The sequence below is a fragment of the Elephas maximus genome, chromosome 10, assembly GCF_024166365.1.
Source record: "Elephas maximus indicus isolate mEleMax1 chromosome 10, mEleMax1 primary haplotype, whole genome shotgun sequence".
Lineage (NCBI taxonomy): Eukaryota > Metazoa > Chordata > Mammalia > Proboscidea > Elephantidae > Elephas > Elephas maximus.
In genome coordinates, this window is record NC_064828.1 from 76,415,669 (window position 1) to 76,443,604 (window position 27,936).

General features: G+C 38.6%; 1 protein-coding gene across 9 annotated transcripts in view; it reads left to right on the forward strand.

Moving 5' to 3' along the window:
• SYNE2 (spectrin repeat containing nuclear envelope protein 2) overlaps nt 1-27,936 on the forward strand; it is a 371,421-nt gene that overhangs the window by 266,450 nt on the left and 77,035 nt on the right. For 7 of the 9 annotated variants that reach the window (XM_049899527.1, XM_049899530.1, XM_049899535.1 and 4 more), the window contains 15 exons: nt 9,142-9,372; nt 10,359-10,541; nt 11,603-11,728; nt 12,934-13,055; nt 13,200-13,341; nt 15,218-15,349; nt 16,431-16,583; nt 16,703-16,912; nt 18,028-18,129; nt 19,029-19,148; nt 19,296-19,496; nt 21,003-21,176; nt 22,636-22,767; nt 25,879-26,075; nt 27,020-27,152. In XM_049899527.1, the coding sequence (XP_049755484.1) occupies nt 9,142-9,372; nt 10,359-10,541; nt 11,603-11,728; nt 12,934-13,055; nt 13,200-13,341; nt 15,218-15,349; nt 16,431-16,583; nt 16,703-16,912; nt 18,028-18,129; nt 19,029-19,148; nt 19,296-19,496; nt 21,003-21,176; nt 22,636-22,767; nt 25,879-26,075; nt 27,020-27,152 (2,358 nt within the window). Of the gene's footprint in view, nt 1-1,634; nt 8,992-9,141; nt 9,373-10,358; nt 10,542-11,602; nt 11,729-12,933; nt 13,056-13,199; nt 13,342-15,217; nt 15,350-16,430; nt 16,584-16,702; nt 16,913-18,027; nt 18,130-19,028; nt 19,149-19,295; nt 19,497-21,002; nt 21,177-22,635; nt 22,768-25,878; nt 26,076-27,019; nt 27,153-27,936 lie in introns of those variants that run through there. The other 2 variants (XM_049899537.1, XM_049899531.1) reach the window with 2 other exon arrangements.

Below are 27,936 nucleotides of genomic sequence, written 5' to 3' on the forward strand. Positions count from 1 at the left end.
TTTCCCCTATGTCATGTCCTCTTCCTTCTTTTCTTTGTTTTCTTTCATGGACATTTCCTCTCACCCCATAGTTTTCCTAGTCATCTCTGTGCTGATGATTCTTGACCTTTCCCTTAAATGTGCTCTGCGTTTCTGATAGACTTCTCTGTCTGAATGTATTTTCTTCATCTCAAACCTAGTTTGCCAATTTTTCCTTCAAAGCTTGTCCTTCCTTCTAATTTTTCAATGTCTGCTAAAGGCACCACTGTTTTTTCAGAGTCCAGGATAAACTTTGGAGTCATCTTAGCTGGCTCCATCACTCTTACTTTCCATATCCAATCAGTGGTCAAATAATATCCATTCATTCTTTACATCCTTCTTTTTGTTACCATTATTTTTGTCATCATCCTATTACAGGCAATTGGTCTTCCCTGCACTTTTTTAGTAGCCTTCTAATTGGTTTTAAACCTCCAGTTCATTCTCCTAAGATATCCTATACAATTCATGCTGGGCCCCAGCTTAAAATCCTTCACAGAATCTTCTTTTCTTCTGTATAATACGCAGAGTTCTTAGTCTAGCTTTCCAGAGTTTTCGTGACCCATATCTACCTACACAATTGTTTCTAAGCTTTACCTTTGGATCCTGGTTCATATCTTTCTGATAGCAGTTATTGTTTTCAGTGGAAGGATCTAGAAAGGAACTAACATTTTTTTTAGGAACTGCTAAATGATTTATGTACCCCATCCTATTTCATAATCATAACCATGAGTGAGGTTGGTTTTATTACTACTTCAAAGATGAAGTAACTGAGTTTCAGAGAGTCCAAGATCACACAGCTTGTGAATAATCAAGATTGGTTGATTACAATATCAATGCACTTTCCACCACACTGTATTAATTGTTTGTGTACATGTCATTTTACCAGTGCTTAACTTTGGTTAACCTTAGAAATTGGATTGCTGGGTCAATTTTTATATAAAGTGTGACACACATTGTTGAAATGCCCTCCAGATGACTTTGCCAGTTTTATTCCTACTGTTAATATACGAAAGTGTCTATTATTTCCTGACCCCAAGCTGATACTGAATATTGTCAGTCTTAAGCAGATTTAGCCAGTGGTTTAAATTGCATTTATATTCGATGAAAGTTGAGTATCTCTTCAGATGTTTATTGGCTTTTTATAATTCTTCTTTTATGAATTGCTTATTCATACCATTTGACTATTTTTCTACTTAGAGATTGATATTTTGCTTACTGATTTATAACAGTAATTCATACATTAAATATATTAATACTTTGTAAGTAGTTCCAGTTTGTCATTTCTCTTTTAGTTTATGGTGTTTTGTGGTACATGTTATTTTTTGTTATCAGTTCTTACCTTCTTTTCCTTTACTGTCGTGCTTTAAAAAGTCCTTCCCCAACGCAAGTTTTGAAAACAACTGGCTCATATTTTCCTCTAGAATTTTTATAGTAAACTAGAATTCTTTGTGAAGAGATAAGGATTTAGTTACAATTTTTATGAAATGAAATGCTTGGGTAATTGTCCCCAACTTTAATAAATTTATCCTTTTCCCCATTATATAAAATATAGATTTTATCATATAGCTACATGTTACCGTTATATTATTATATAACATAATTTTATTTAATTTGAATTCTTACAATTACGCATTTAAGTTCACAATTCTATTATGTTTCTGTGTGCTGCTTACTAACTAGAGAGCTTTGAAGAATTTAAGTCTTTCAACTAAAGACAAATCTTGTGAGGAAGCTGATTTTTTTCCTAATGAACTTTTTCTAAATGCACCTGGCCTTTCTGGACATTTTCACAAGCAGGCTATTTATACAATGAGCAGGCCTAGGAAGAATGACTGTGTGGTAGCAGAGTGGGGAGTTTTGTACACTTCCATTCTTATCTCTACAAAAGGCAGATGGGAGAATAAGCACATGTGCTGGGTCCCTGGCACGATTTCTCACAGCAGACTTACTCAGCACTGAGGAAGACTCAGTTTTCCGTGAGCCCCAACCAAACAAAAGAGGTAAGCCCCTGTTGGTAATAAGCCAACTTCTTAGTCATCTAGTGCTGCTATAACAACAATACCACAAGTGGATGGCTTTAGCAAAGAAAACTATTTCTTCACAGTAAAGTAGTCTAAAAGTTCAAATTCAGGGTGGCAGCTCCACGGGAAGGCTTTCTTTCTCTGTCAGACTTCTCATCAATCTTCCCCCGGACCAGGAGCTTCTCCATGCAGGGACCCCAGGTCCAAAGGACTTACTCTGCTCCTAGCACTGCATTCTTGGTGGTATGAGGTCCCCAACTCTCTGCTCATTTCCCTTTACTTTTTATCTCTTAAGAGATAAAAGGTGGTGCAGGCTACACCCTAGGGAAACTCCCTTTACATTGGATCAAGGATGTGACCTTGGTAAAGGTGTTACAATCCCACCCTGATCCTGTTTAACATGAAATTACAACCACAAAATGGAGGCTAACCACACAATACTAGGAATCATGGCCTAACCATGTTGACACATATTTTGTGGGGGACATAATCCATGATACCAACTGCTCAGATATTTAGCCTAGTACCCAGAGATACCAAGCTTTCTGTGTTCTGCAGTGCATCGTGTGTCAAGCCCAGCATTCCTTGTGAATTTTAATGTCTTCCTATGTGCTGCCAAGCTGTAGAACTGGAAGATTTATCATCAGATATTTACATATAAAGTAAGCATGGTATAGAGCAGTTAAAGATATTTCACCCTTTCACCATTAGTCAGGGTGAACTAATCTTCCCTTTAAAGTTGACTACTTTTTTATTCTGTAGGGGTAATTTAAGGGTTGATGAAAGTAAAGGAAGGCTAACATTGATTAACTACCTATTGCATGAGGCATTTATGTTTGTTACCTGTTTAATTCTCAGGTACATTATAAGGTAGGTTAATACCTACCGTAAGTTTACAAATGGGGATCTCAAAATTCAGGGAGTGAAAATACAACTAGTAAATGAGCAAGTAAGGATTCAAACCCAGAATATTCCACTTTGCCTTCCTAATTTGAAATATTCTACCTCAGTGGTTCTCAAGAAGACCTCCTGGGGGGCATTATTTCCCGTTAGTTTTAGTGTGTAAACAAACCCGTTGTCATCGAGTTGATTTCGACCCATAGCACCGCTATAGGACAAAGTAGAACCGCCCCACAAGGTTCTCAAGGAGCGGCTTTTGGATTCAAACTGCCACATGGCTGACCAAAAGGAGGCAGTTTGAATCCACCAGCCACTCCGTGAAACCCTGTAGGGCAGTTCTACTGCGTGCTATAGGGTCATTATGAGTTGGCATTGACTTGATGGCAGCGAGTTTTGGTGTTTAGCTGGACCTGACGTTCCTCCGGTCTCCCTGAGTACCTCCTGGAGAAGATACTGGCATTCTTTTGCCGCCTTGTCTCTCTCTTTTAATCATTCCTTCTCTTTTCTTATACTGACTTCTATTTATAGGCGTTTTCTCCCAATCTTTTTTCCGTTTGTCTAACAATTTGTATCAGCTGTTAAATCGTTACCCCTCTTCAAAAGTGTCTGCCCAGCAAGGTGAACCCTTCGCATAGGTTTACACTCATTGGCAATGCTCAGGTCTAAGAAGGTTTTTGTTATTTTTAACACCTCATTAAAAACCAGATATAGCCTCAATAATGCTTTATCTACAGAAGGTATTCTGCTTAGTATCTGTTTCTACTGATCTAGATGATCTATAGGGTCTTTTGCCCAACAATGTGGGTAATAGATAATGATGACAATGATGGAGATAATCACGATGTTAACAAAATATTTACTGAAGTTATTATTGTGCCAGGCTCTGGGATTTCCATTTATTATCTCTCTTAATCCTCACAATAGTCCTGTGAGGTGGGTACTATGCTTCTCCCACTTAGAGATGGAGAAATTGAGGTTCGGGGAAGTTAAACAAGTTGACCAAGGTCATATACCTAGAAAGTGGCAGAGCTAGGATTTAAACCCGTATCTTTCTGTCTCTGAGTTTAAAACTTAGGCTTTTAACTATTATGCTCCCATAACTGTCCCTTAAACTGATTTTGGTGTGTATATTATGTTTACCTGCATTGTCTTCCTAACAGAGAACTTTTGCCCTAGGTTAGCCTACTAGATTCTTGGAGCAGAAGAAATAGATGTTACCTTTTACAGAACAGAGGTCAGCCCCTCTTGATTTTTCAGAAGCTATTTTACCAACTTAAGGAGGCTCCAAGTCCCATGTCCCCTGGTGTCTGTCCTCCTGCCTGTTAGTCACTGGCACATCCACTGGCGGGAAGGAAAGTGGGAAATCCACTGAGACCAGGTAGCCACGTCATCAATTCTGTGACAACCTCGGCAGACCTTTTGTTTCAGAGATTAAGTGTATTGGCCAAATGAGAATTACATAATTTTTTTTTTAATTCTGAGCCATCCTTAACCCATATATAACAAAGAATACAGTTAGTATGGAAAGATATAAACCAAGGTGGACTTAGCCTCACAAAATGGACTGCCAAAATACCTCTGCAGCTCAGCTGCATGTTCAGTGTTTTTGCATGTACAGGTTAGGTATGGTGCTTTAGATAGGCAATTCACATTTTATACAAAGTAAGTGAGGCGTACAGGTGCTCAGAGAATTGAATGTAAAATATTAAGGAGTAAATTTAAAGAGTTGCTATTTGACTACAGAATGTACCTATCACCAGAAAATTAAGTTGCATTTTATTTCTTATGTCAGCGATGTGTTGATGTGGAAGATATGTCGTTGTTTCTTACATCAATGATGTATTGATTTGGAAACCAAAGCAGTATGCTGTTTAGTAACTGAAAGGCCAGCTTCGATAGGTGAAGGCTGGTGAAATTAGATTCCAAAACATAGTGAAATCAGAGGCTGAAGCCTGGTTCTACTTACTGTTCTACTTCTTAGACAGTTTGAATAACTTTTCAAAGCTTCAGTTTCCCCATCTGTATACTGGAAATAATACTAGGCTTGTGGTGGTCTGTATATCACATTTAACACAATACCTGGCTCATAATAAGAGCCCAGTGAAGGTTACATATTATTAATTTACAGTTATGCCTTAAGGTGACATAATTCTCTTTAATAAGAAATACCTGCAGTAATACTTTTTAGCCCCCCAAAATGTTCAAAATAATGAGATGTTCCTTTAAATAATTTCTGCTTTTACAATTTGGATCTCCTAGTTAGGGAAGATACTGAGCAGGGGTGCTTTTATGGAAAATATAGTGAACTCAGAATTAAAACATCACAAGAGTTGTGTGACTTTGGGCAAGTAAGTTATGTTGGGTCTCAGCTTCTCAGAAGGAACATGCACAGTGAAATGGGAGATGTGTGAACTTACTAAATGTTACATGTGCTTCAGTTTCTTTGGCTGTAAAAAGAGATTGGTGGAATAGTCACTGATGAGTTCCCGAGAACGCTTTAACCTATGAAGTTCTATGGTTGCGAACATTCTTTTCTCATGTTCAGCTTTGGGTTTTTTTCAGGTTCAGATAATTAGCAAATAAATTCGAGATTAGTTATCCAGCTTTCTTGTTTCCTCATTAATTTAGCGCAAGAAAGAGACTCAATACTCTCATTAAAAATGTGTCACGTAAATGGACACGAAAAGAGAGAGTGGAGGGAGAGAGCAGGCTATCTCATTAGGGGGAGAGTAATTGGGAGTGTGTAGCAAGGTGTATATGGGTTTTTGTATGAGAGACTGACTTGGTTTGTAAACTTTGACTTAAAGCACAATAAAAATTATTTTCAAAATGTGTCGTGTATAATAGGTACTCAGATACTGTTTTTTTTAATAAATAAAGCAAAGAAGGCACATGGTAAATATGTTCAGGATTATTAACTTGGGGGCCAAATAAAGGGATTCCAGAATCTTTACCACTAAGATACAGAAATATCTGAAAGCTGGAAAACATTGAATCAGATTACTAAAAATTGCTGTCATGCAGTAAAATCATACAACTATTGCTTTTTTAAAATCAAGGTTAAAAAAGAATTGAAACAAGTGAATCCACATATAGATGGGACTGTGTGTGAAGTACAGACAGAACATAGGAAAGAGAAGATTCCATCATGAAGGTCATTTTTTTTTTAATAATTTTTATTGTGCTTTAAGTGAAACTTTACAAATCAAGTCAGTCTCTCATATATAAACTTATATATACCTTACTACACACTCCCACTTACTCTCCTCCTAGTGAGTCAGCCCACCCCCTCCTTCCGGTCTCTCCTTTTATGACCATTTTGTCAGTTTCTAACCCCCTCTACCCTCCCACCTCCCCTCCAGACAGGAGATGCCAACATAGTCTTAAGTAGCTCACTCCTCATCAGCATCTCTCTCCAAACCATTGTCCAGTCCCTTCCATGTCTGATGAGTTGTCTTCGGGAATGGTTCCTGTCCTGGGCCAACAGAAGGTTTGGGGACCATGACCGCCGGGATTCTTCTAGTCTTAGTCAGACCATTAAGTCTGGTCTTTTTATGAGAATTTGGGGTCTGCATCCCACTGTTTTCCTGCTCCCTCAGGGGTTGCTGTTGTGCTCCCTGTCAGGCGGTTATGACCGGGCTTCATCTAGTTCTTCTGGTCTCAGGCTGATGTGGTCTCTAGTTCATGTAGCCCTTTTTGTCTCTTGGGCTCATAACTACCTTGTGACCTTGGTGTTCTTCATTCTCCTTTGATCCAGGTGGGTTGAGACTCATTGATGAATCTCAGATGGCCGCTTGTTAGCGTTTAAGACTCCAGACGCCACACCTCAAAGTGGGATGCAGAATGTTTTCTTAATAGAATTTATTTTGCCAATTGACTTAAACGTCCCCTGAAGCCATAGCCCCCAGACCCCCGCCCGTGAAGGTCATTTTTGAACACAATTACAAAAATAGATTATTAAAAGCCCAGGAGAAGTAGCATTTTGGCAGACAAGAGCAAATAGGTGTGAAGTGTTTAGACGGTCAAAGGTAAGAAGTACAACCTGGAGATACTTCTGCCAAATGAATGGCATTTTCATGGCCTGTGTGTTTTTGTTACCACTGTCAATTTTGTCCACTTCTGTTGTATTGAGAATTTTATGTTTAAACAAAACTTCTCAAACATTGGGAAATGTGCGTTTGAGTTAGGGTATACATTTGTTTTAGTAAGACGAAATCTCACCATCCTTGCTAAGGAGAGTTTTGGCTGGACTTCTTCCAAGACATATTATCTGGAGGGACAAGTCTCTGGAGAAGGACATCATGCTTGGGTAAAGTAGAGGGTCAGCAAAAAAGAGGACGATCTTTAATGAGATAGATTGACACAGTGGGTACAACAATGGGCTCAAACATAGCAAGGATTGTGAGGATGGCGCAGGACTGAACAACATTTTGTTCTGTTATACATAAGATCCCTGTAAGTCAGAACCAGCTCAACGGCACCTAACAACAACATACATTTGTGAGCAACTCCCATTAGAAATCTTGTCACTTGGACAGAAACAGTGCCTCATTAAATGCTAACATGTACTTAGCAAAGTACTTTATAGAAAACATTGTATTTAATCCTACTCAATAAAAATATTTATTGAGACCCGTCATTGATTGAATTACATTCCCCCCAAAAATGTGTGTACCAATTTGGCTGGGCCATGATTCCCAGTATTGTGTAGTTGTCCTCCATTTTGTTATTGTAATTTTATGTTAAAGAGGATTAGGATGGGATTATAACACCCTTACTAAGGTCACATTCCTGATCCAATGTAAAGGGAGTTTCTGTGGGATGTGGCCTGCACCACCTTTTATCTTTCAAGAGATAAAAACTAAAGGGAAGCAAGCAAAGAGTTGGGGACCTCATACCACCAAGAAAGAAGCACCAGGAGCAGAGCACATCCTTTGGACCCGGGGTTCCTGCACAGAGAAGCTCCTAGTCCAGGGGAAGACTGATGACAGCACTAGATGACTAAATCAAGATCAAAATTTTGTAGTGCAAAAAAAAAAACAACTAATTCTTATTTCTGAAGGAATTTCTCTAGAAAGGTCAATAGACTTTCTCAATATTTAGGAAAAAAGTGTAGGTAATGCAGTAGGAGGCAAGTATACCTCTGTATCAAATCATTTACCTCAGATTGAAAATAACCAAAAACCCAGTGCTGTCACGTCGATTCCGACCCATAGCTATCCTATAGGACAGAGTAGAACTGCCCGATAGAGTTTCCAAGGAGTGACTGGCGGATTCAAACTGCTGACTTCTTGGTTAGCAGCTGTAGCCCTTAACCACTACGCCACCAGAGTTTCCAAATTGAAAATATCTAATATAATTACTGGAATACTTTCATTTGCTGGGTAAAATTTTTCCATTTGATTAACAAATGAGCCAGTTATTTCAATACAAAAAGAACATATCACGCCTTCTTTATACTATACTATAGGTGTCTAGTTGTTAATAAACACTTAAGTGTCCAGAAGGTGAAAAGTAGTTGTAGGGGTTTTCACTGAGAAATAGGAGATAAGTTTCCAGACTGCCGCACTAAAGCTCGTTACTTGACTCTCAGATTATTTTAAATAGGGAGAAGTTTAGGTGAATAATACCATGTATGTTTTAAAAAAAAAAAAAAAGTCAACTAAAATATTTTATAATCTATTTGAGAAGATGTTGTGAAGTTAAAAGTAGGTGGCATAATTCACCATACCCCGGCTGGTGTGTAAAGCTGTCTTGTGTGTGTGGTTTGTTTTTGTTTTTTTTCTATTTGAACAGAGTACACAGCAATGTAAGCATTGCTTAATCATGTGTCACGCAACTTTAAACACTGGCTAGTTCCCTGAAGTGTTTCAGACACACACACCCACACTCTTGCACTATACTCTCACCTGTCTCTTGGGGTTCACTGCTTAATGAACTGTGAGCCCGTTTACTTCCTCTGTGCCCGGGAATATTGTACCTGTGTACATGCAGATAGGCTGCTTGGAAACCTCTGGCGCCAGGTCACATGAGAGTTGCTATGAGTGTGGAGGTGCATTTTTCTTCTCTTTCTTCTGCTCTCTCTCTTTTTTTCTTTTAACTGAGGAAGTGCTGCAGGTTCACAGGTCTTTGCAGCCTCAAATCTGAAAACTTTGGACTCCTAGCTTTTTTCACTGTGGGATTATCTCTGGATTTATCTTAGGGTGCCACACCTCCTATCGAGGCTGCAGCTCTGGGCTTTCCTGGCAAGCAACGAGCTTTTGAGGCCACGGTGGAGAAAACAAGGCCCGAGCCTGCTGAGGTCCTCCATGTCTGCAAGACCCAGGTAGCTGAGCTAGAGCAGTGGCTGGACCAAGCCAACGTGGCATTTGAGCCGGAAACATTAAACGCTGGCATGCAGCAGGTGGTGGAACAGCAGCTGGTCGGGTGCCAGGTAAGACTGATGGGTCAGAGTTTATGGGTTGCCTCGTCCCAGGATTGGGTGCATTTTCTTAAAGCAACAGTGTGATTCTTTGTGTTATTTGGCTGCTACAGTGATCTTGGCCTCAACTTACGGTTCTCAGGGTGATTCTTGGAAATGATTTGTGAAAGCAGAATTCTTGAGAAGATGTTAGTGGTTAAGAGCTCAGAATCTAGAGTCGAAATCCTGGGCTGTGAACTTGGGGAAGTCACTTAACTTCTTAGCTTCATTTTTCTCATGTGTAGAGTGGGAAAATATAATAGGTTAGATCATAGAGGTTTTGCTGGATTAAATGAGATAAGGCATAAAAAGCAGTGTCTGTAATATAAAACAGAGCCCTGGGGCACAGCTGTTAAGTGATAAAGCTGCTAACCAAAAGGTCAGAAGTTCAGATCCACCAGCTGCTCCTTGGAAACCCTGTGGGGCAGTTCTACTCTGTCCTGTAGGGTCACTCTGAGTCGGAATTGACTCGACAGCAGTGAGTTTCTTGGTCACGTGAAAGTGTTCAATAAATGTTGATTTTGTTATTTTTATTCATAATAATAAGTACTTTGAACATTCATTAGAAATGAAAGGGAATGTCCTGATTTGTAAGATTGCAGATACAGCATAAAAAGTCTTTGCTGTGACATTTTGCTACAAATGCTGCTAATCTTGCTTGGGTTGGCTGTCTATGTAATTCCCATATAAAATGACATTTGCCATTTAAGACTCAGTTTAGATATATAGAGGAGTTTTTGGAAATAAGGCCAATAGAAACAAAGAGGCAACATGGCATTCATATGAGCACACCAAACAAGAAACCAAGAGGTTTTTTTTTTTTTTCCCCAAGATCTGTTCTAGTCCTATGTCTGAGATATCTTATATACACTTAGGTCAAGGGAGAATCTAACATATTTTGGGGAATAACACTTGTTCAAGACCAAAAATGTGAATAATTAAATGATTTTATTTCCTAGGCTATGCTAACAGAGATCGAGCACAAAGTGGCTTCTCTGTTGGACAGCTGCAAAGATCAGGGCCTGGGAGATAGTGGAGACACTCAACAAGAGGCTGAAGCACTTTCCTTGAAACTAAAAACTGTGAAATGTAACTTGGAAAAGTTCCAGATGATGCTTCAGGAGAAATATAGTGAGGATCAGGTAAAAAATGACTATATATGTGTGTATGTCAATATGCACATATGGTAAGGAACCCTGGTGGCACAACACTTAAGCACTGGTCTGCTAACCAAAAGGTTGGAGATTCGAACCCACCCAGTGGCTCCATGGGAGAAAGACCTGGTGATCTGCTCCCGTAAAGATTACAGCCTAGAAAACCCTACAGGGCTATTCTCTGTCACATGGAGCCGCTGTGAGTCAAAATCAACTTGACAGCATACAACATACACATATGGTAGGCCTATCAGAAAAGAACTCGGAATGCAGGTGATGAACCAACTACAGAGAAAATACACTAAGTGAGGAAGAATTATGCCTCTTAAGACTGTAAGGAATAATGAGTATGCTGGCTTTTCGTTATTGACTTTATTTTACTATGCAGTCCACTTCTTAAGTTGTTGGTAGTGGTGGTGGTTTGGTTTAAGTTGGTTTGATTGGGTTGGGCGTTCTTGGTGGTATTGAGGTCTAGTGTAAGCCTTCTTCATAAAAGAAGGTTGTTTATATACTGATGAAAGTATGATACAGTTAAAGTGTTCTTGTGAAAAAGCATTCTATATTTATAAATGCAAATTTGCATCTCATGATAGGATCCTAGTATATAAGATTCACATTTATACTTAAGTATGATTTCTGCTTAGGGGACTTACACTCACAGAAGTAAGAGTTGTTGTAGGTACTGTTCTCTCTTTTCTTAAAAAAAAAAAAACTACTTATATTTTAGACATAGAGGAAATTTGAATGCAGAAGCATAGTTTTTACTTTTTTTTTTTTTTACTTCATTCTTAAAAGACATTAAGTTTCTTGGCTTTTGGTAATTTATTAGATAAATTTTGTTGAGGAAAGCATAAGATGACCACTTCATCAAATGTAGTACATTTTTTGACATTGTTATGAAAAAAGCTCATTAAATCATAGTGTATATAATTATAATAAATGACAAGTGCATTTATTTCTTATGAATCTTTTCTGTTATTAGAATTGAAATAAAGTGGGTCTTTCTTTTTAAATAATCTGCCATCCTGAATTTTTTTTTTTTTTTATAGTATTCTACCATTGTAAAGAAACCTTCAGGACATAAAAAAATTCTCCAAGATAACCTTCCTGCATTTGTATCTATTGTAACTGAAAGGCCACAGTTTAGCAGACAAAAGGATTTCCAGCAGCAACAGGTAATTTCAGCTCCTAACAGTTGTAAGGAAAAGAATAAAGCTTTCTATATGGAATTTCCCTTTGAACTGAATATTAAACTGCCATAGGAGTGTTTGCTTATGTGACTGGATGGGAAGTGTGACGTGTGGGCATTTGTGTGTGTGCAACGACTCTGAGTTTTGAGTGTTTGCTGCAGCCCCTGCCTGGCTTTTATCTGCTATAGTCGGGGCACACTAACTTTGCTTTTTTATTGACTTGCATCTTATATGAAACAGAGCAGATATCTTCAAGATGAAGTTACCTCTGTAGCTGCAACACTGCTTTCCCTGTTGCTGGGAGGGTGGTCTGCCTTTGCAATTCCCATCTAGGCCACCTAAGCTGAGGCTTTGGGTTCTGAGCATTCTTTGATAGGGAGGCTGAGAATTGGATTGCTGTCTCAACCCCAGTCCCTGCTCCTTGTCTAAGAAAGCCTCTTCCCTGTTCTGAGCTTACAGTAACTTTCTCTGTCTCCATGACTACTTACTTGTACAGAATCAATCTTGTAGCTAGAGGATAAGAAATATTCTTTCTGGTTATGCGGGTTTGCACCTAAACAAGACAATGACCAGATCAGGTGAGCAAAGCCCTTTTCTTTTATGCTCGTTTGCCTTTCCCATGCAATCTAGCACATATACCCCTCCAGCATATGCTGTTTAAGCCCAAACTCAAGTTCCCCATTGTTCTCTCGCACATGGAATGTGAAGGGCACACATGGATATGATCAAAAACATCTCACCCTTGGAATGGAGCCTTTTGGGAGAACCTGGCTCTTGATAAACCTCTGCTCCATTTATTATCATCCTGATTACTGTAAATGATAAAAGCCTGTGACAACGCCAGTGAGTAGCATAATTATTCTTTCTGATCCGATGAGCCTGGCACCATTCCATCTGATTTATTTCACTTGGTACATTGCACCAATTGTTTCAAAATTTGTTAATGTATTTTTGGTGATTTTTTTTTTCAATGTATGTAGTATATTTTAAATAACACTTGGTTGTTGAGTGAATTTTTTAAATAGGTTTTTAAGAAACAAAAGATGCAGAGAACAAGCAAGTAAGAAAGAGAAATAGTATCCAGGGATATAGGAAGAGGTTTGGGATCAGATTATCTCAACAGAAGAAACCTGTGCATGCTGATTGAAAATGATAATCGACTGAATCATTTGAATCTTATTAATTTATAGGTCCTGGAGTTAAAGCCAGTGGAGCAGAAAGATTTAATCAAATTCATAGAATTTAATGTTACAAAAATGTGGCCCCAGTATTCCCAACAAGATAAAGAAACAACTCAGGAATCATCTTTGAGGTAAAACATTTTTAAATAGTTGGACATTCAGTAATATTTTTGGTTGAGGGAATTAAGGATGTTTTCTTAAAAATCGCTTTTACAACATTGTCTGAATGTAATGCAGAATTACATTATTCTCTATCTTTTGCTCTTTCTCAAAAGCGATAAGGCATCTAGCCCCCAAGATGATGCCCCAGATGCAGCCTTTTCAGCCCAGGGCCAAAGTGGAGATAAATGGCAATATTTACAGCATGAACTATCATCAAAAATACAGCTACCTTCATCTCAGCTTGTGGCGCCTCAGGTCAGTCTGTGTACACTCACAGTGTAAATAAGCATGTTTATCTTTGAAAATTCAACAAACGTTCATTGAATAAAAATGTATGTTCTGCATTATGTAGCCTTTTATTTTCAGAAAGCAAAAATGGGAGTTCTTGACTTAGCAGAGACCCTACTTCATCCTATTGGAAACCTGCGTGAGGTGCCTCTCCTCTGAGCTTCTGTAGCACCCTGACTTGCATGATCATTGCTCTTACAGTACTGTGTACCTGTTTATTTGTCCGTATTCCCCACTAGATGGTGTGTACTATGAGAAGAAAGACCATGTCTGCTTGGTTCACGTTTGAGTGCCTAGCACAGTGCTTGGCACATCATAGAACTCAGTTACATTTGTTGAATGAATAAAGGAATGGATAATGTATGTAAAAACATTTTAAAAACTATACAGTGCTATGCATCATTCATTCATCAAAAAGCTCTTTCAAATCTGCAATGTGCCAGCCCTGTGCCAGGTCCCAAGGTTGAAAAAATGAATCTGATCCTATTTCCCAGGGAGTTCAAAGTCTAGCCGGGAAAATAAACCATGTATCAAGTGCTATGGAAATTGTGAGACAAGAATTTACTGAATACAGTGGAGGCAACTGGTCAACCAGTAGTGGGGTGGGAGAAATACAAGAAAAGACCTCACGGAGAAGATGGCACTTGAGCTGAGTTTCGGACAATGTCCTGGTGTTCATTAGGTTGACAAGGGTAATAACATGATTCCAGGCAGAGGAGACAACACGTGCAAAGACTTCAACATATGAAATCACCTGGAATGAGGAAATTAGAAAAGGAAAATATATATGCCAGTGGCACCTGTCACTCAGGGTTCCGCCAGTACACCTATCACTGCGATGACAGGTTTTATTCAGCCTGGACCACTGTGCCAGCTACTGTTGCACCTGTCACTAAGGGTTCCACTGGTACACCTATCACTGCCATAACAGGTTTTATTCAGCCTGGACCACTGTGCCAGGTACTGATGGATTTCTTTCCAAATAGGGAACAGAACAGCCCTGTTGCCTTCAGCCAGTTCTTTTGCTCAGCCCACCTCAATCAGGCTTCTGCCATCAACATTCCACTCTAACAGCCTGGGTAAAGGTTACCAGTGATTTCCCAATTCTCCAATCTGGGGGAAACTTTTCAGTTCTCATCTTTTCTGCTGAGAACCTTATTTGGCCAATTAAACTAGAATCAGGCTCTTGGTAGGGCTTTAGTCTTGGTTTCTCCTTATTATACATACTATAATATGTGTGCCATTCTCTTTCAAAGAACAGAATATCATTACTAGTTCCTTCTCTAATCTCTCCAAGAAGAAACATCCACCATCCTACCCCGTTTCTTTTTATATGTCATTTTTCCAGTTTGAGGAAGAAATTAACTCTGGGTCATTCTCTCTCTGAAATCATAGCTCGTTTTAAATAGTTTAATTTTTCAATGACAAATCAAGATGCAGATCCATCACCAGAGGTGATTTGTGTCCTATTCTCAGAGTTGGCTACACCAGGAGCCAGCTAGTAAGTGAGGAGCTAAATAACTAACCTTGGTACCTGAGTATCATTGCTAGTAAATTGAAAGATTAGTATTTTACTTTAATTCTCAAAATATGGCTTGTTTTCCTCTCATTTTAGTATCTAAAAGGACTCCCATGTGTCTGAGTAAAGCCTCTCATGACTTAAAAAAAAAAAAAAATCCAAAATGTTTGAAATTTAATTATTTTTTCTTACAAATGACAAGATAGTCAAAAATATTTACCAAGAAGGAGACTCAGAGAGAGGATACTAAGGCATTTTTGCTGTTTTTTATTACTATCATCAGGATCACAACTTTCACTAACAGGGGTTCCTTTTTTCAAATAGGTTGTCACAAATATGAGTATTCTACCCAGTGTAGGTGTGTATAACTTTAGATACCCAACAATTGAAGAACTGCAAACATATACCGTCCAACTTGAAGACCTACGTCAAGAAGCAAATAATCTCCAGACACAGGTAGAAGTTGCATGTTATGTATTTCTCTTATTGAAATAACATAAGAAATGAGTCATGATAATATCATTGTAAATTGGCCATAGTTTTCTTCGCTGAACAAATAATAGAATGAGTCCTAGAATTGCAAATAGAATTTATCTTGCTTGCCAACTCTGATCAATTTCATAATGACTGCCTAGAGCATTGTATGGAAAAGGATTCTGAGTTTTGAGTCCAGGGTTAGCAGAGGAGAGGACCAGGATTGATTAGTAATGTCTACAGTGGTGATCTGGGATTGGAAGGATGAGGAAGGAGGGTTGGAGAGGGAGTATAAGCGGGCATTCTGTGTGATTTACAACCTTGAGTAGACTGAATGCAGAGTCGCTGTACTCGATGGTGTTAGGTATGCATCAGAGAATACAGTACAAATAGCCGAAGTTGGGGAGATACCAGCTTTGGCATGCTCCTAAACACTTGCCACTGGTCAGGAATTCAGGGTGATCATGGGTTTAAAAAAAGAGGTGGTTCCAGCAGTTTAGGCTAAAACAAATCTGTGATTCCCAAACTCACCTGGCCACAATGGCACAACCCAGGGATCCCCTTGGAGTTGTGCATCTAAGGGCGGCCCTGAGTCTCACAATCAGCTGTAAATGATACCCCTAACTTCCTATGCCACACAGCCAATGCGTATCTTTAAGACACTATACCTTCTCTTCCAATCCCCTTCCACTTCTTTGTGACTTCTTTTCCTTCTCCAGGCCATGGTTGATTTCATTAACCCAGTTTCTCCTGCATTAAAATGTGGAAAGAGGGGCAGTATGATTTATCTGGGACCACACTTCCACCCAGATGACTCTGCTAAGGGAGTCCTTCATCTTCGTAATTTACCTTTTAATTTCACTCAATTGTTAAATGACAACATTGAGTTTCTTAGACTTATTTTTTTTTCCGAATTAAACTCTTAAGTAATTTTTTAAATTTATATATTCTGCTACTTAGTTCTTAAAGTGTTTGAAACAGTACTAAATATGTTTATATATTTATATTCCAGTTTAGGAAGGCAAGACATCTTAATGATTTTTATTTTGTTTTCTTGATTCAGGAAAATGTGACAGAAGTAACATATATAAATTTGGATAAAAAATTATTTGAACTACTCCTGGCTCTCAGTCAGTGTCTTAGCAATGTGGAGGAGATGCTGCAAACCCCTGCACTTTGCAGGGGGGATGTTCACACCCAGCAGGTACATTATGAGGTAGGGAACGTCTAATGAACCCATGTGTTGGCCATTACAGCAGCCAGCTTGTTAGAGCAGAGCTGAATCCTCTGCGCGTCAGAGCTCATCCACTGTCTTTCTCCTTCTTCACCTTACAGGCTCTGGCTCTTGAGTTGAAAAAGCTTTATTTAGCTATGAGTGACAAGAAGGGTGAGATTTTGAAAGCTATGACTTGTCCTGGCAAGAACACCAACTTGTTCCTTGAATGTTTTGATAATCTCCAAGTGTGCCTGGAGCACACCCAGGCTACAGCTGCCTCTCAAAGCAAGTCCCTGAAAGCTGGCCTCGACTATAATTGCAGTTATCAGGTATGTTTCTGAGCTTGCGGCCTGCTTGGGTACTGCTTTAGACATGGACCCCTCATTTCTGTTAACTCCTATTCCCAGCATCAGTCATTGACAGGAGTTACTGAGGGAAATGGTGAGACCCTCCTGTTGTGAAGTTCTTCAGGTTAGTGCTGGTGCTCATGGTTGAAGACTATGTGAAAATGAGGCCCATTCCAAAGTCTTGGGTATGGATTTGTTAGGATGAGCTTATTAAGTAATGGTTCTTTCCTGTGCTAGATTCAGCAATTTAATGAGTGTCATATGGGAAGATTTGTGTTTAAATTTCTAGGAAAGGGGAGCTGTTAAAGGTTTTTGAGCAAAGGAATGACAATCATGTTATGTTTCAGGTAGTTTAGTCTGGCAGATGTCTAAAGTGGGTTGTGGGAGAGGGAGAGACTTGAGGCAGGTAGACCAGCTAGCAAGCTACTAAAATTGTCTAATAGAAATGAAATGAAACACAATACCATTTGTGAAGGAGATTTGCCCATAAAATCAAACCTGAATCTGATCAAGCCTTTAGTAAAGGAGGCAGAAAGAAAGAAAGTGCTAAACAGCACTGTGGAGGTGCAATCAGCAAACTCCTAACTGTAGAGAGACTGTACAGAACAAATGACCCATTTTTTTCACCCCTCCAAAAAAGAGAAAATTAAGGCACATATTAATCCATCACAATGTATAGATCTCACTTGGGTCCCAATTTAAACAAATAAATAAAAATTATAGGCAATTAAGAGAAAAGTGACCTCTCACAGGGTAGCTAATAATACTAAGAAATTATTATTGATTTGGAGGAATGTAATGCAGCATTTTTAAAGGGAGGATGTTTCTCTTCTAAAAATACATAGTATAACATGTGCTGACAAAATGACATGCTATCTGGCATTTGCCTCAAAATATTCCGAGGCAGGGGGTAGGGTATAGAGGAAAGAAGACCACGAGCCAAACATTGTTGACGTTGGGTGATGGTAACATGGGGTTCCTTCTATTTTTATATGTGTTTGAACTTTCCAGCAGCACAAAAATTCAGGCACCACAAAAAGTAACAGAAGGCCTAAATGAGATTGCTCACCGCTTCCTGTGTTTATCTTTTTGTACAGAATGAAGTAAAGCAATTATATGATCAACTTACTAAGAATAAAACATCTTTACAACAGTCTTTAAATGAAATTAGTAGCCAGCGTATTGATGAACAGTTGCAGGTAATCAAGTCGAAATAATTCAAACTGACCTAACCCTGGGTCTATCTGAACCGCTTCCCTCTGTGAGCAGTGACAGGGTTTAAGTGATAAATGAAAACTATTTATGTTGACCTTTAAAAAGTCTCTTAAGTAGTACTTTATGCATAGTGCAAAGTATTAAAATAAGAGACCATTTTCACCTATCAACCTGGCAAAAATTTAAGCTTGTCCAATGTTGGAAAGTAGTACATTAGGAAATGAAGCTCTCACTCTTTTTTAGGGTGCTCGCTGGTTCAGCTACTGGAATCGTTTGGTTATATATTAATATTTTCAACAAATAAATACCCTCCGATATTTAGCAGCAGCAATTTCACTTCATTCATTTATTCAGCAACATTGAGGACTTACCATGTTCAGGAACTATTCTAGGTGCTGAACTTACATTTATCCTAAAGGAATTACAAGTGCACAAAGATAAATATGTGTTTAAAAATGTCCAAGGATGTGCCTGGTAGCACTCTTTGAATTACAAACAAGAGTAAATAGTCTAAAAGTCCACTAAAAAGAAACTGTTAGTCAAGTTAGGTGGAAATATTACAGGGAAATATTATGTGTCTATTTAAAAGGAGCCAGCTATATATGTACTAATTTGAAGCTAATAAGTGAGGGTGCAAACCTCAGCACAGGATGCTGTGGTACAATTCAGTGAGTTTAAGGCTGTGCTTAGAACGTATTAGAAACAGGAACTATAGAATGTCTGGGAAAGTGACAGAGAGAGCTGGAGATGGGGTCGGGGGAGATGGAATTTCAGCTTTTCCTTTAATTCCTTTCTGGCTACTGCTTAATTCTTTTTCAATGAATATGTACACCGCTGTAACTTATTAAAGGGTTTTACTTGTTCTGCATTGTCTTCCGCTTAGAAAACAGATGCATATACAATGGAACTACTTAACTCCGAGAGCCGAGTGGCAAAACTAAGAGACGAAGGGGAGCGACTTCATTTGCCTTACGGTTTACTCCAAGAGGTTTACAAATTAGAGGTATGTCTGAGCAGAAAACATTCACCAGAACAATGATTGTAAGGAGTAGGACTTTTCTTGCAACAAAGGAGTTTAGATTTGTTGTCCATTTGGATTATTTTCACAGTTGGATAAAAATGCTCATGCAAACTTGCTCTTCCTTTTCAGGATGTACTTGACAGTATGTGGGAGGTCCTAAGATCCAGGTACTCAGAACTCAGCCACCCTTTCATCACTGAGATTCAGCAGGATGCTTTGTTGCAAGGCATGGTGGAACTGGTACATATCGGGAGGGAGAAGCTTGCCCGTGACCACTTACAGCAAACCAAAAGTAAAGTTGCTTTACAGGCTCAGATACAGGATCACAAGGTAAGACACCCTGGTCAGGCCACCTTTCCATTGACTACAGTCTCAAGGTTTTTCTGAGTATGACCAGAGGGCATCGTGAAATACACGTCATTCATTCATTCTTCTAAGAAACATTTATTGGAGTGCTTGCTGTGTCCCAGGAACCCTGATAAACTCCAAGAATATAGTTGTGAGTTAAAAACGAGCACTGCTCCTTGCGTTCATGGAGCTTTTGGTTGATTGAGAAGGTAGAGATTTATCAGTGAGCCATTCAAACAAATATAGATTTAAAATTGGATTGTATGCCATGAGACCATTTAATGGGGGAGATTGACTTTGGGAATTTAGGAAAGGCTTTTCTGAGAACTGAGGTAAAAAGGAAGTTGTATTATTTAAATATGGGAAAGTATATATTATATTTGGAAACCCTGGTGGTGTAGTGGTTAAGTGCTACAGCTGCTAACCAAAGGGTCAGCAGTTTGAATCCGCCAGGTGCTCCTTGGAAACTCTATGGGGCAGTTCTACTCTGTCCTATAGGGTCGCTATAAGTCGGAATCAACTCAACGGCACTGGGTTTGGGTTTTTTTGGTTTTTATATATATCTAGTATAATGCTACAATAAATTCTTCAGCTTTTCATTTATTTCATTTCATTAAATAAGTGCCTCTTGAGCACCAAGTAAAGATACACAGTTTCTTAAAAGGGGCATATAATTAAAAAAGATGTATAAAACGTGGTTCCTACCCTCAGTAACCTCACAGTGTATGACTTTGATAAGTAGAACTTAGTCTACAAAAAATTGAAAGATAAGTATTGTATAAAGGATGGAGAGGAAAAGGGGAACATTTTATTAATTGATCATCTACAGTGTGCCAGGCCCTGTGCTAGATGCTTTTCCAAACCCTTCTTTAAGAAATAAGAGAAAGGATTTGCGTAAGAGGACCCTCCAAAAAACTTGAGAGGGCAGCAGTCTGTAAGAGAAAAACTATGTGAAGGAAAGCCTCCTTTTCTAAAGTACAAGTCTGGGGCCTTTATATACCTGGATTCCGACAGACCCACCGTCAGATTCCCTTTGTTTAGCCTTTTTGTTGAGGAATTTAAAGCCAGGGCTTAGGAGCCCCATCTGTGGAATATATGCGCTGCCTGGGCTCACATTTATCTACCCAACTCACTGTCTTGAAATAACTTTTCTTAAAAGTATTTTTCAGCTCAGAACTGATTTAGGATTTAAGTTCTCACTGGAAATTTGAATTGATCAATAATTAATGATGTTTGCCCTTTAAAATAGGGTATTTTGTGGAAGGTATTACCTGGGATAACTTTTATGATTTGTTAAAATTCCATTAGTGTTCAAAGACTAAGGGATGCATAGTTTGCTTTTTCTTGTCTCGTATATTTGACTCCATGGATGTCCTGGGATTTTGCATTAAAAAGCAAATATAACTGTGTAGAAAATTGAAGTAACTTGCTTTTTAAGATTCTTGCAATTTAAAAAAATGAGTATTAAAACCTTCTCCATTTTTGTAGGTTTTTTTCCAGAAGCTTGTTGCTGACATGTTTTTGATCCAAACATATTCCAACAAAATGATCCCTTCATTATTGCAAAAGAAAGAGGCATTTTGGGCAGAACAAGTCAAAGAAGTGAAATTACTAGAGGAAAAGTCACATGAGCATGGCATGAAGCTGCAGAGTTTGTTGCAGGTATTTGGGTTAAATAAACTGTGTACATTAAGCTGAGCATTCCCAGTTTTCATCCAGGCCTCCAGGTGTAGAGCACAAGCAGCTATTATCATTAATCATTCGTTAAATGGGGGCATAACAATGAGGAATTTGGAACCTGACCTAGTTCTGACTGCAATTTTCTGAATGAAATGTTAGCTGGGATTTCTCATACCTAAATTTGGGATGATACGTCATCTGTCTAACTCCTGGGTTGAAGCATGAATAAACAAAATTGAAAGCACTTTGAGACCTGGAATGAGATCATTTGGATGAAGCAGCCAGTGATTCAGAAAATGTGCTTCCCCCAAGAGGGCAGGCCCAGATGTTCTACTGCTACAATGGATTCATGACAATCTTGTCCCAATTCAAAGGAAAAAAAATCCCATAAAGCTTTCTCAATTTAAGATTTTGCCCTCTACCTTTTTAAACCTTTGATAAGTTATTAGCACCTAACAAAGGAAATAAACAGAAAGCAAGGACATACTCAGTTTGAGAGTGATATGATATGGTGATATAAAATTTATTTTCAGTTTAGTGTGTCAAATTATATTTATATCAATATTTCATGGTATTTAGAAAAAAGATGTTATGGGCACAGTAAGCTTCCCATAATAGCCAGCTGATCCACTAATAATGAGGCTGCAGTTTTTCCAACAGGTTATATTCAGCGTCAGTAACTCAGCTCTGTGATGTGCTGGGACCCTCACAGTGGGCTTCTGTGGAAAAGGAAAAAGCTAGGACCAGGCTAGACTAAGACTAAGGCAATAGTAGTCCCTGTATGAAATGTAAGTACTCCCTTAGTGGCACGAATGGTTAAGTGCTCTGCTACTAACCAAAAGGTTGGCAGTTCAAACCCACCCAGAGTTGCCTTAGAAGTGGGGCCTATCTACTTCTTGAAGATCACAGCCATTGAAAACCCTGTGGAGCACAGTTCTACCCTGAAACTTTGTTTTTTGGTTTTGATGAAGCATGAACTCTCACTCAAGCAGGCTTTCAGTGGAATTAGGCCTAGGCAGCAGAGTAGAATAATGTTCAGTGGACTAAGGATGAAGGCTCAGTGGAGCAGCCTGGCACAGGAACTTCTCTTGAGAAAACCTTTAAAACAGCCCTTTGCCTTTCCAAATAAGAGATAAGATCTTATGTGGCCCTCAGTACTGTATAGGGGTATATGCTAAGAGCATCACTTTAACTCTTTACACAGTTTGACATGGTAAGCATAAAAAAATGGATTTTTTTAAACCTCGGCCTCAAAGGCAATAGAATTGCTTTCCATTATACACTAATCTCTTAACTAGTGTGAGCAACATCTCTCAGAAACCCCTGCAATCTGCTTTAGTTTTGTATAGTCTGGCATTCGTTTTTGCTTTTATGATTTTGTCATTGTCTGGTACCAATCTAGAAAAGTGCTCCCACTGATTTTATGTCCTTGGTTTTCCAGAAATGGGAAGACTTTGATGAAAACTATGCATCTCTTGAAAAGGAACTGGAAATTCTTATATCTACTTTGCCCTCTGTGAGTTTGGTGGAAGAGACAGAGGAAAGATTAATGGAAAGAATTTCATTTTACCAGGTATTTTGCATCCATTTGAGTTGTCAAAGGCATGGCCCATAGTATTTTGTTTTGCTTTGTTTCATTTTGACTAAGTTTGCTTGATTTTGAAGTTGTGTAGTTTGAATTGAAATGAAACACATTGCTCACCATACAAGTCACTGCTAGATTATTCAGGTGGACAGCCGATTTGGTTATGAGCCCCTCAGCATAACCATATGTCACCTTTGTGACCTTACTGTCTCTGAGTCTCAGTTTCTTTATCTATACAGTGTGGATAATCAAGCCATTTCTACCAATCTCAGGAGGTTGTTGTAGATGTCAAATGAGCTGAAGTGTGGAAGGTACTGTGTACACCATGGGCCCCTAAGCATATTCTTAGTTTTATTACCACTGTGAAGGCTTGACTGGATGCAGCCTTGTGATCAGACCATAATCTTGTTACCTGCCACTTGCATTATAAAAAGACTTCAAACTTCTGAAAGTTCTTGTCCAACTTAGTGTGCTATTATTAAAGTCTATGTGTCTCAAGTTTCAATGTCATAGAAAAGAAAAAGCCTTCATATGGTTTCCAAGTGACATTGAAAACATAACCAACAAGATAAAGAGTTCTAGATCTTCTCAACAGAAACAGTTCAGCAGAGAAGCTTTGAGGAATGTAAGATACTTAGTTTTAACTTTAGAATATCTATTGTCAGAATTGGAGTTGTGCGCCTAGAAGGTAGTAATCAAATATCAATATTAAAATTTTAAAAGCAGGTTTCTTGCCTAAATAGATAGTGGAAAATGAAAGCAGGAAAGATTTGGCAGGGCCCTGCCATCCCTTGAATGTATTTATGCCTTTTTAAGGAACATTTTCAAAAGAGCACTGGTGGCACAACAGTTAAGCACTGGACTGCTAACCAAAAGGTTGATAGTTCTAACTCACCCAGCAGCTCCATGGAAGAAATACCTGGCGATGTGCTCCCATAAAGACTAAACCTAGAAAACCCTATGAGACAGTTCTCTGTCACATGGGATTGCTATGAGCCCAACAACTACAAGGGACATTTTCCAGAGTCTGGAACACTATATTTATAGTCTAGATGCCCAGAAAGCTACAAATGGTCTCCTTGTCATTTTACTGTGTTGAGCCTAATTCTGAGGGTCTTCTGGAGGGGGAAAAAAACCCTGCTGTTTAATTCTTTGTTAATCTGGGGATACAAAAGTTAACATTTGAAGAGCTAAACGAATGCAGTTCAAAACAGATAGCTTTCTGTTTATGAGGATGGAAAATTTGCCAGCAGGTATTGGTGATGGTTGCACAACACGTTTGATGTGATTGGTTTTATTAAATTGTACATGTGAAAAATGTTGAATTCGAAAATGTCGTATTATCTATATTTTTACACCAATTAAAATAGAAAAGAAAAAGACCCCAGGTAGCATTTTTAAGCCTCATTTTAATATGAAAGCCATCTAAAATTAACCAACCTAATAGGAGCCTGATTATCTCCTCAAAAGTGACCATATTTTTTTTAAGTTTGTGATTCTATTATGTTTGAAGTATTAAAAATAATAATAATCATCCTTCTAAGACTTTTAAATAGATTTGCCAGACTAGAGGCAGACAGATAACTCAAAAGTCCCCTTCACTTGGAGACTTCCTAAGGCTGTTCTTAGCCCTCTGAGTCATAGAAAGGGCTGCTTGTGTTTGACAGATGTCATCTTCTTGGTCAGTGGATGTGTTAGCCATGAAATGGAGGGGTCAGTTACCTGGCCTCTGAAGTCAAACAAACCCATGTTTAAATTCTTGGTCATCACTTTGCAGGCTAACTGACCAGCACAGTCTGTCTCCCGTGTATAAAGTGGGGGAATTAAAGCTTCTCAGAGATGCTCGAAAGATGAAGTGTCTGGCCCAGGAGGGCTCAGAAAATTAGAACCGCTTTTTAAAACTGATGATGGAAGTTTTATTCTAACTCACAAACTAGGGAGGTAGGGAGAGGGGAAGGTTAACAAAATGGACTGGTGGAAAGGGCATTGGAAGTGGAATTTTTGGTAATTTTTAAAAAAGGCTTAAGTTAATTGGGAAATAGCGAAAGTTCTGTTTTGATAATAATTTAATTTTAAAGATGAAATTAAACAGGCGTCAGGATACATGTCATTATCTGAACCCAGCTGTGGAAGATAATTGCCTGTAGACAAAGTTCTCTTCAGGGGATTATTGCACCTGTCGTTTTGAAGTTTTATTTTTGTTTTCATGAAGTTGGATTAATGATAATATGCTATCTGTTTTATTTTTCTAAAATCCTTTTCCTTTCTCACAACTAAATTCTTAAATCCAAATCCAAATGACTCTACAATTTTATCTTTAGTATTTGGGTCTAAAGGGTAATAAATGATGATTTCCTGTTTATCCTGTTCATAGCTAGGTCAAACCTGAAAATCTTCAGGTGGTCAGGCAAGAGAACAGAAATAAGTGATGCCAGCTGGCTGTATAGTAATCAGGGTGGTGGGACTTGGGGAACTAAAGGGAGCAAGCTTTTCTACAGGTGGAAGCTGCTACCTGCTTCCAGGCAGTTTCTCCACATCAGAACGCAGACCCAGTATTGCCAGGCCTTCCGGTTTTCTGATTTCTGTGTAAAATTTCCTGATTTTTAAAATAATCCTCAGGTCACACAAAACCTGTCACATCAGTTTAACCTCCAGATCAGTTTAAAAACATAGTTCTAATTTTCTAAGTCCTTGTGTACCACAAAATGCTGAACGTGGCCTGCCAACTTGTCTTTTCTTTTTGGCTTTGAATGGAGAAATGGGAAATCTAAACGAATGGTATATATTTGTGGACTTTTGTTTTCTGTTAACGTGTAGAAGTCTATAGAATTGAATCTGTGCTCTAGACCTGCACTAATCGGGCACCCCCTTTGTGATAGACAGCTGACACCAGGCTACAACGTACCACTAATCCTGTCTGTCCAGCCAGACTGTATGTCTGAGGGTTGGGAAAGTTTTTGTTTCTTTTTTTTTTTTTTTAATGTAGCTGTTTAATGAAGTAGTCCCTGTTGTAAATGTTCAATGAAGTATTTGTGAATGGGTTGAATTGGCTGATTTTTGTTGTTGTTGTTAATTATTCTATGTTTTTATTTTTATTAGCAAATAAAAAGAAACATTGATGAAAAGCATGCCCGGCTATACCAGACTCTGAATGAAGGCAAACAGCTGGTGGCTTCTGTGAGCTGTCCACAAGTGGAGGGCCAGATTTCAAAACTGGAAGAGCAGTGGTTGTCCCTAAATAAAAAAATCGACCATGAACTACACAGACTTCAAACACTTCTCAAGCATCTCGTCAGGTGTGTTTTCTTTGGGGTTGATGGGCTTCCGATTTTGCTGTGGAGAAAGACGTCAGAGGTATAGCCAAGCAAATTTTGCATATGGTCCATTTATACTGTGTTTTCCTTTAGCAATCTGAAGCAAATGGGTCTCTGTTCTGAATGAGATCGAGTCTGATATTGGTTTTCTAGACTGGATGTTACGTAATCAGTTTGCTGGGAAATGCCCATAGGTTTCCATGGAAGCTAGGAAGTGGTGTTATAAAGTAACAAATGTATGTTACATTTACACCATGATGTTGCTCTTCCTGGCCCTTTTCCAAAAGTTCATTTTTTTGTCTTTAGTCAACAGAAGAGCATAAAAAACCTTTTTGAGTTCGTTAGGGAAATCTTTTCACTTAGGTGGTATAATCTTGAACCACGTGGTGAAGGTAGGTAACAGAAAATTTAGATCTCATTCTCATCCCTGCTCTTAGAGGGCTGCCTAACCAAAGTTTAAATGTTATAAGAGGGACAACATTTTGTTTGATATTTTCATCATACCAGATAAATATGTTGGCATTTAGCCAACAGCAATTGGCTATTACCCAGCTAACACAAATGCTGGTTATACTTTGACTCTAAGCACATTTGTAGAGAACATTCAATGAATAAAAACAATCTCTGTCCTTACCATGGGTATACTTTTGTGAAGGTATAAGAAATAAAAAAGAAGGCTTTCGACTTTAAAATGCCCCTTTGTTCCTGATTAATCATAATGGAGACAGTCCTAGAACATGTCAAGAACTTCAGATAACGGGGCCTAGTATGAAATAGAATGCAGTTCTTAAAAACATGATTTTCTGAATAACAGAACCGATCATCATAGGCAAATATACAAAAAAATAAAAAGTACTGGAGATGTATGTCATCATCAGACTATAATTTCTTATCTAATTTCTTATCTCTCGCTTTGCTCCATTTAGCTACAACAAAGATTCAGATGAGTTAACCGAGTGGTTGGAATCTTCTCAGCAAACTCTGAATTACTGGAAAGAACAGTCCCTCAATGTATCTCAGGACTTAGATACAATAAGAAGCAACATAAACACCTTTTTTGTAAGTTGTTGTATGCTATGCTCAGATAATTATTGGTGAGAAATAAATATCCGGGGAAAAGTATCAGATTGATGAGATAGTCTCCATATTCATTTGTCTATAAAAGATAAAACTTGGCCAAGTAGCAGCTACATTCTTCAGACTTTTAAGTATTTGTTTATATTGTTGGTTTTTAGAGCATCATTTATAATGGCAATGACACACACACGTTGCCGTCAAGTTGATTGTGACTCAGCGTGACCCTATAGGACAGAGTAGAGCTGCCGCACAGAGTTTCCAAGGAGTGGTTGGTGGATTTGAAATGCTAACCTTTTGGTTAGCAGCCAGATGCTTAACCACCATCCCACCAGGGCCCTTTATAATGATAATAAGTAATTTTTTATTTGATCCTATAAAATATATGGAAACCCAGGTGGCCTAGTGGTTAAGTGCTACAGCTGCTAACCAAAAGGTCGGTAGTTCAAATCCACCAGGCGCTCCTTGGAAACTCTGTGGGGCAGTTCTGCCCTGTCCTATAGGGTCACTATGAGTCAGAATCGACTTGACGGCAGCGTGTTTGGTTTTGGTATAAAATATATATAAATTTAAAACTTGTTCTGACATGGGGCATGTTTTACAAATGCAGAATATATACCTCCCTCCCCCCCCAAAAGAGAAAGACCTTACAGGATTATTAGTTCATAAATGTTAAAGTTAATAGATGCATGGTTTTCAGTTTTTATATACAGAATTGGGATTTCTACTAAAAAGTTTTGGTTCTATGATTTTGAGGATTTTTTTTGTT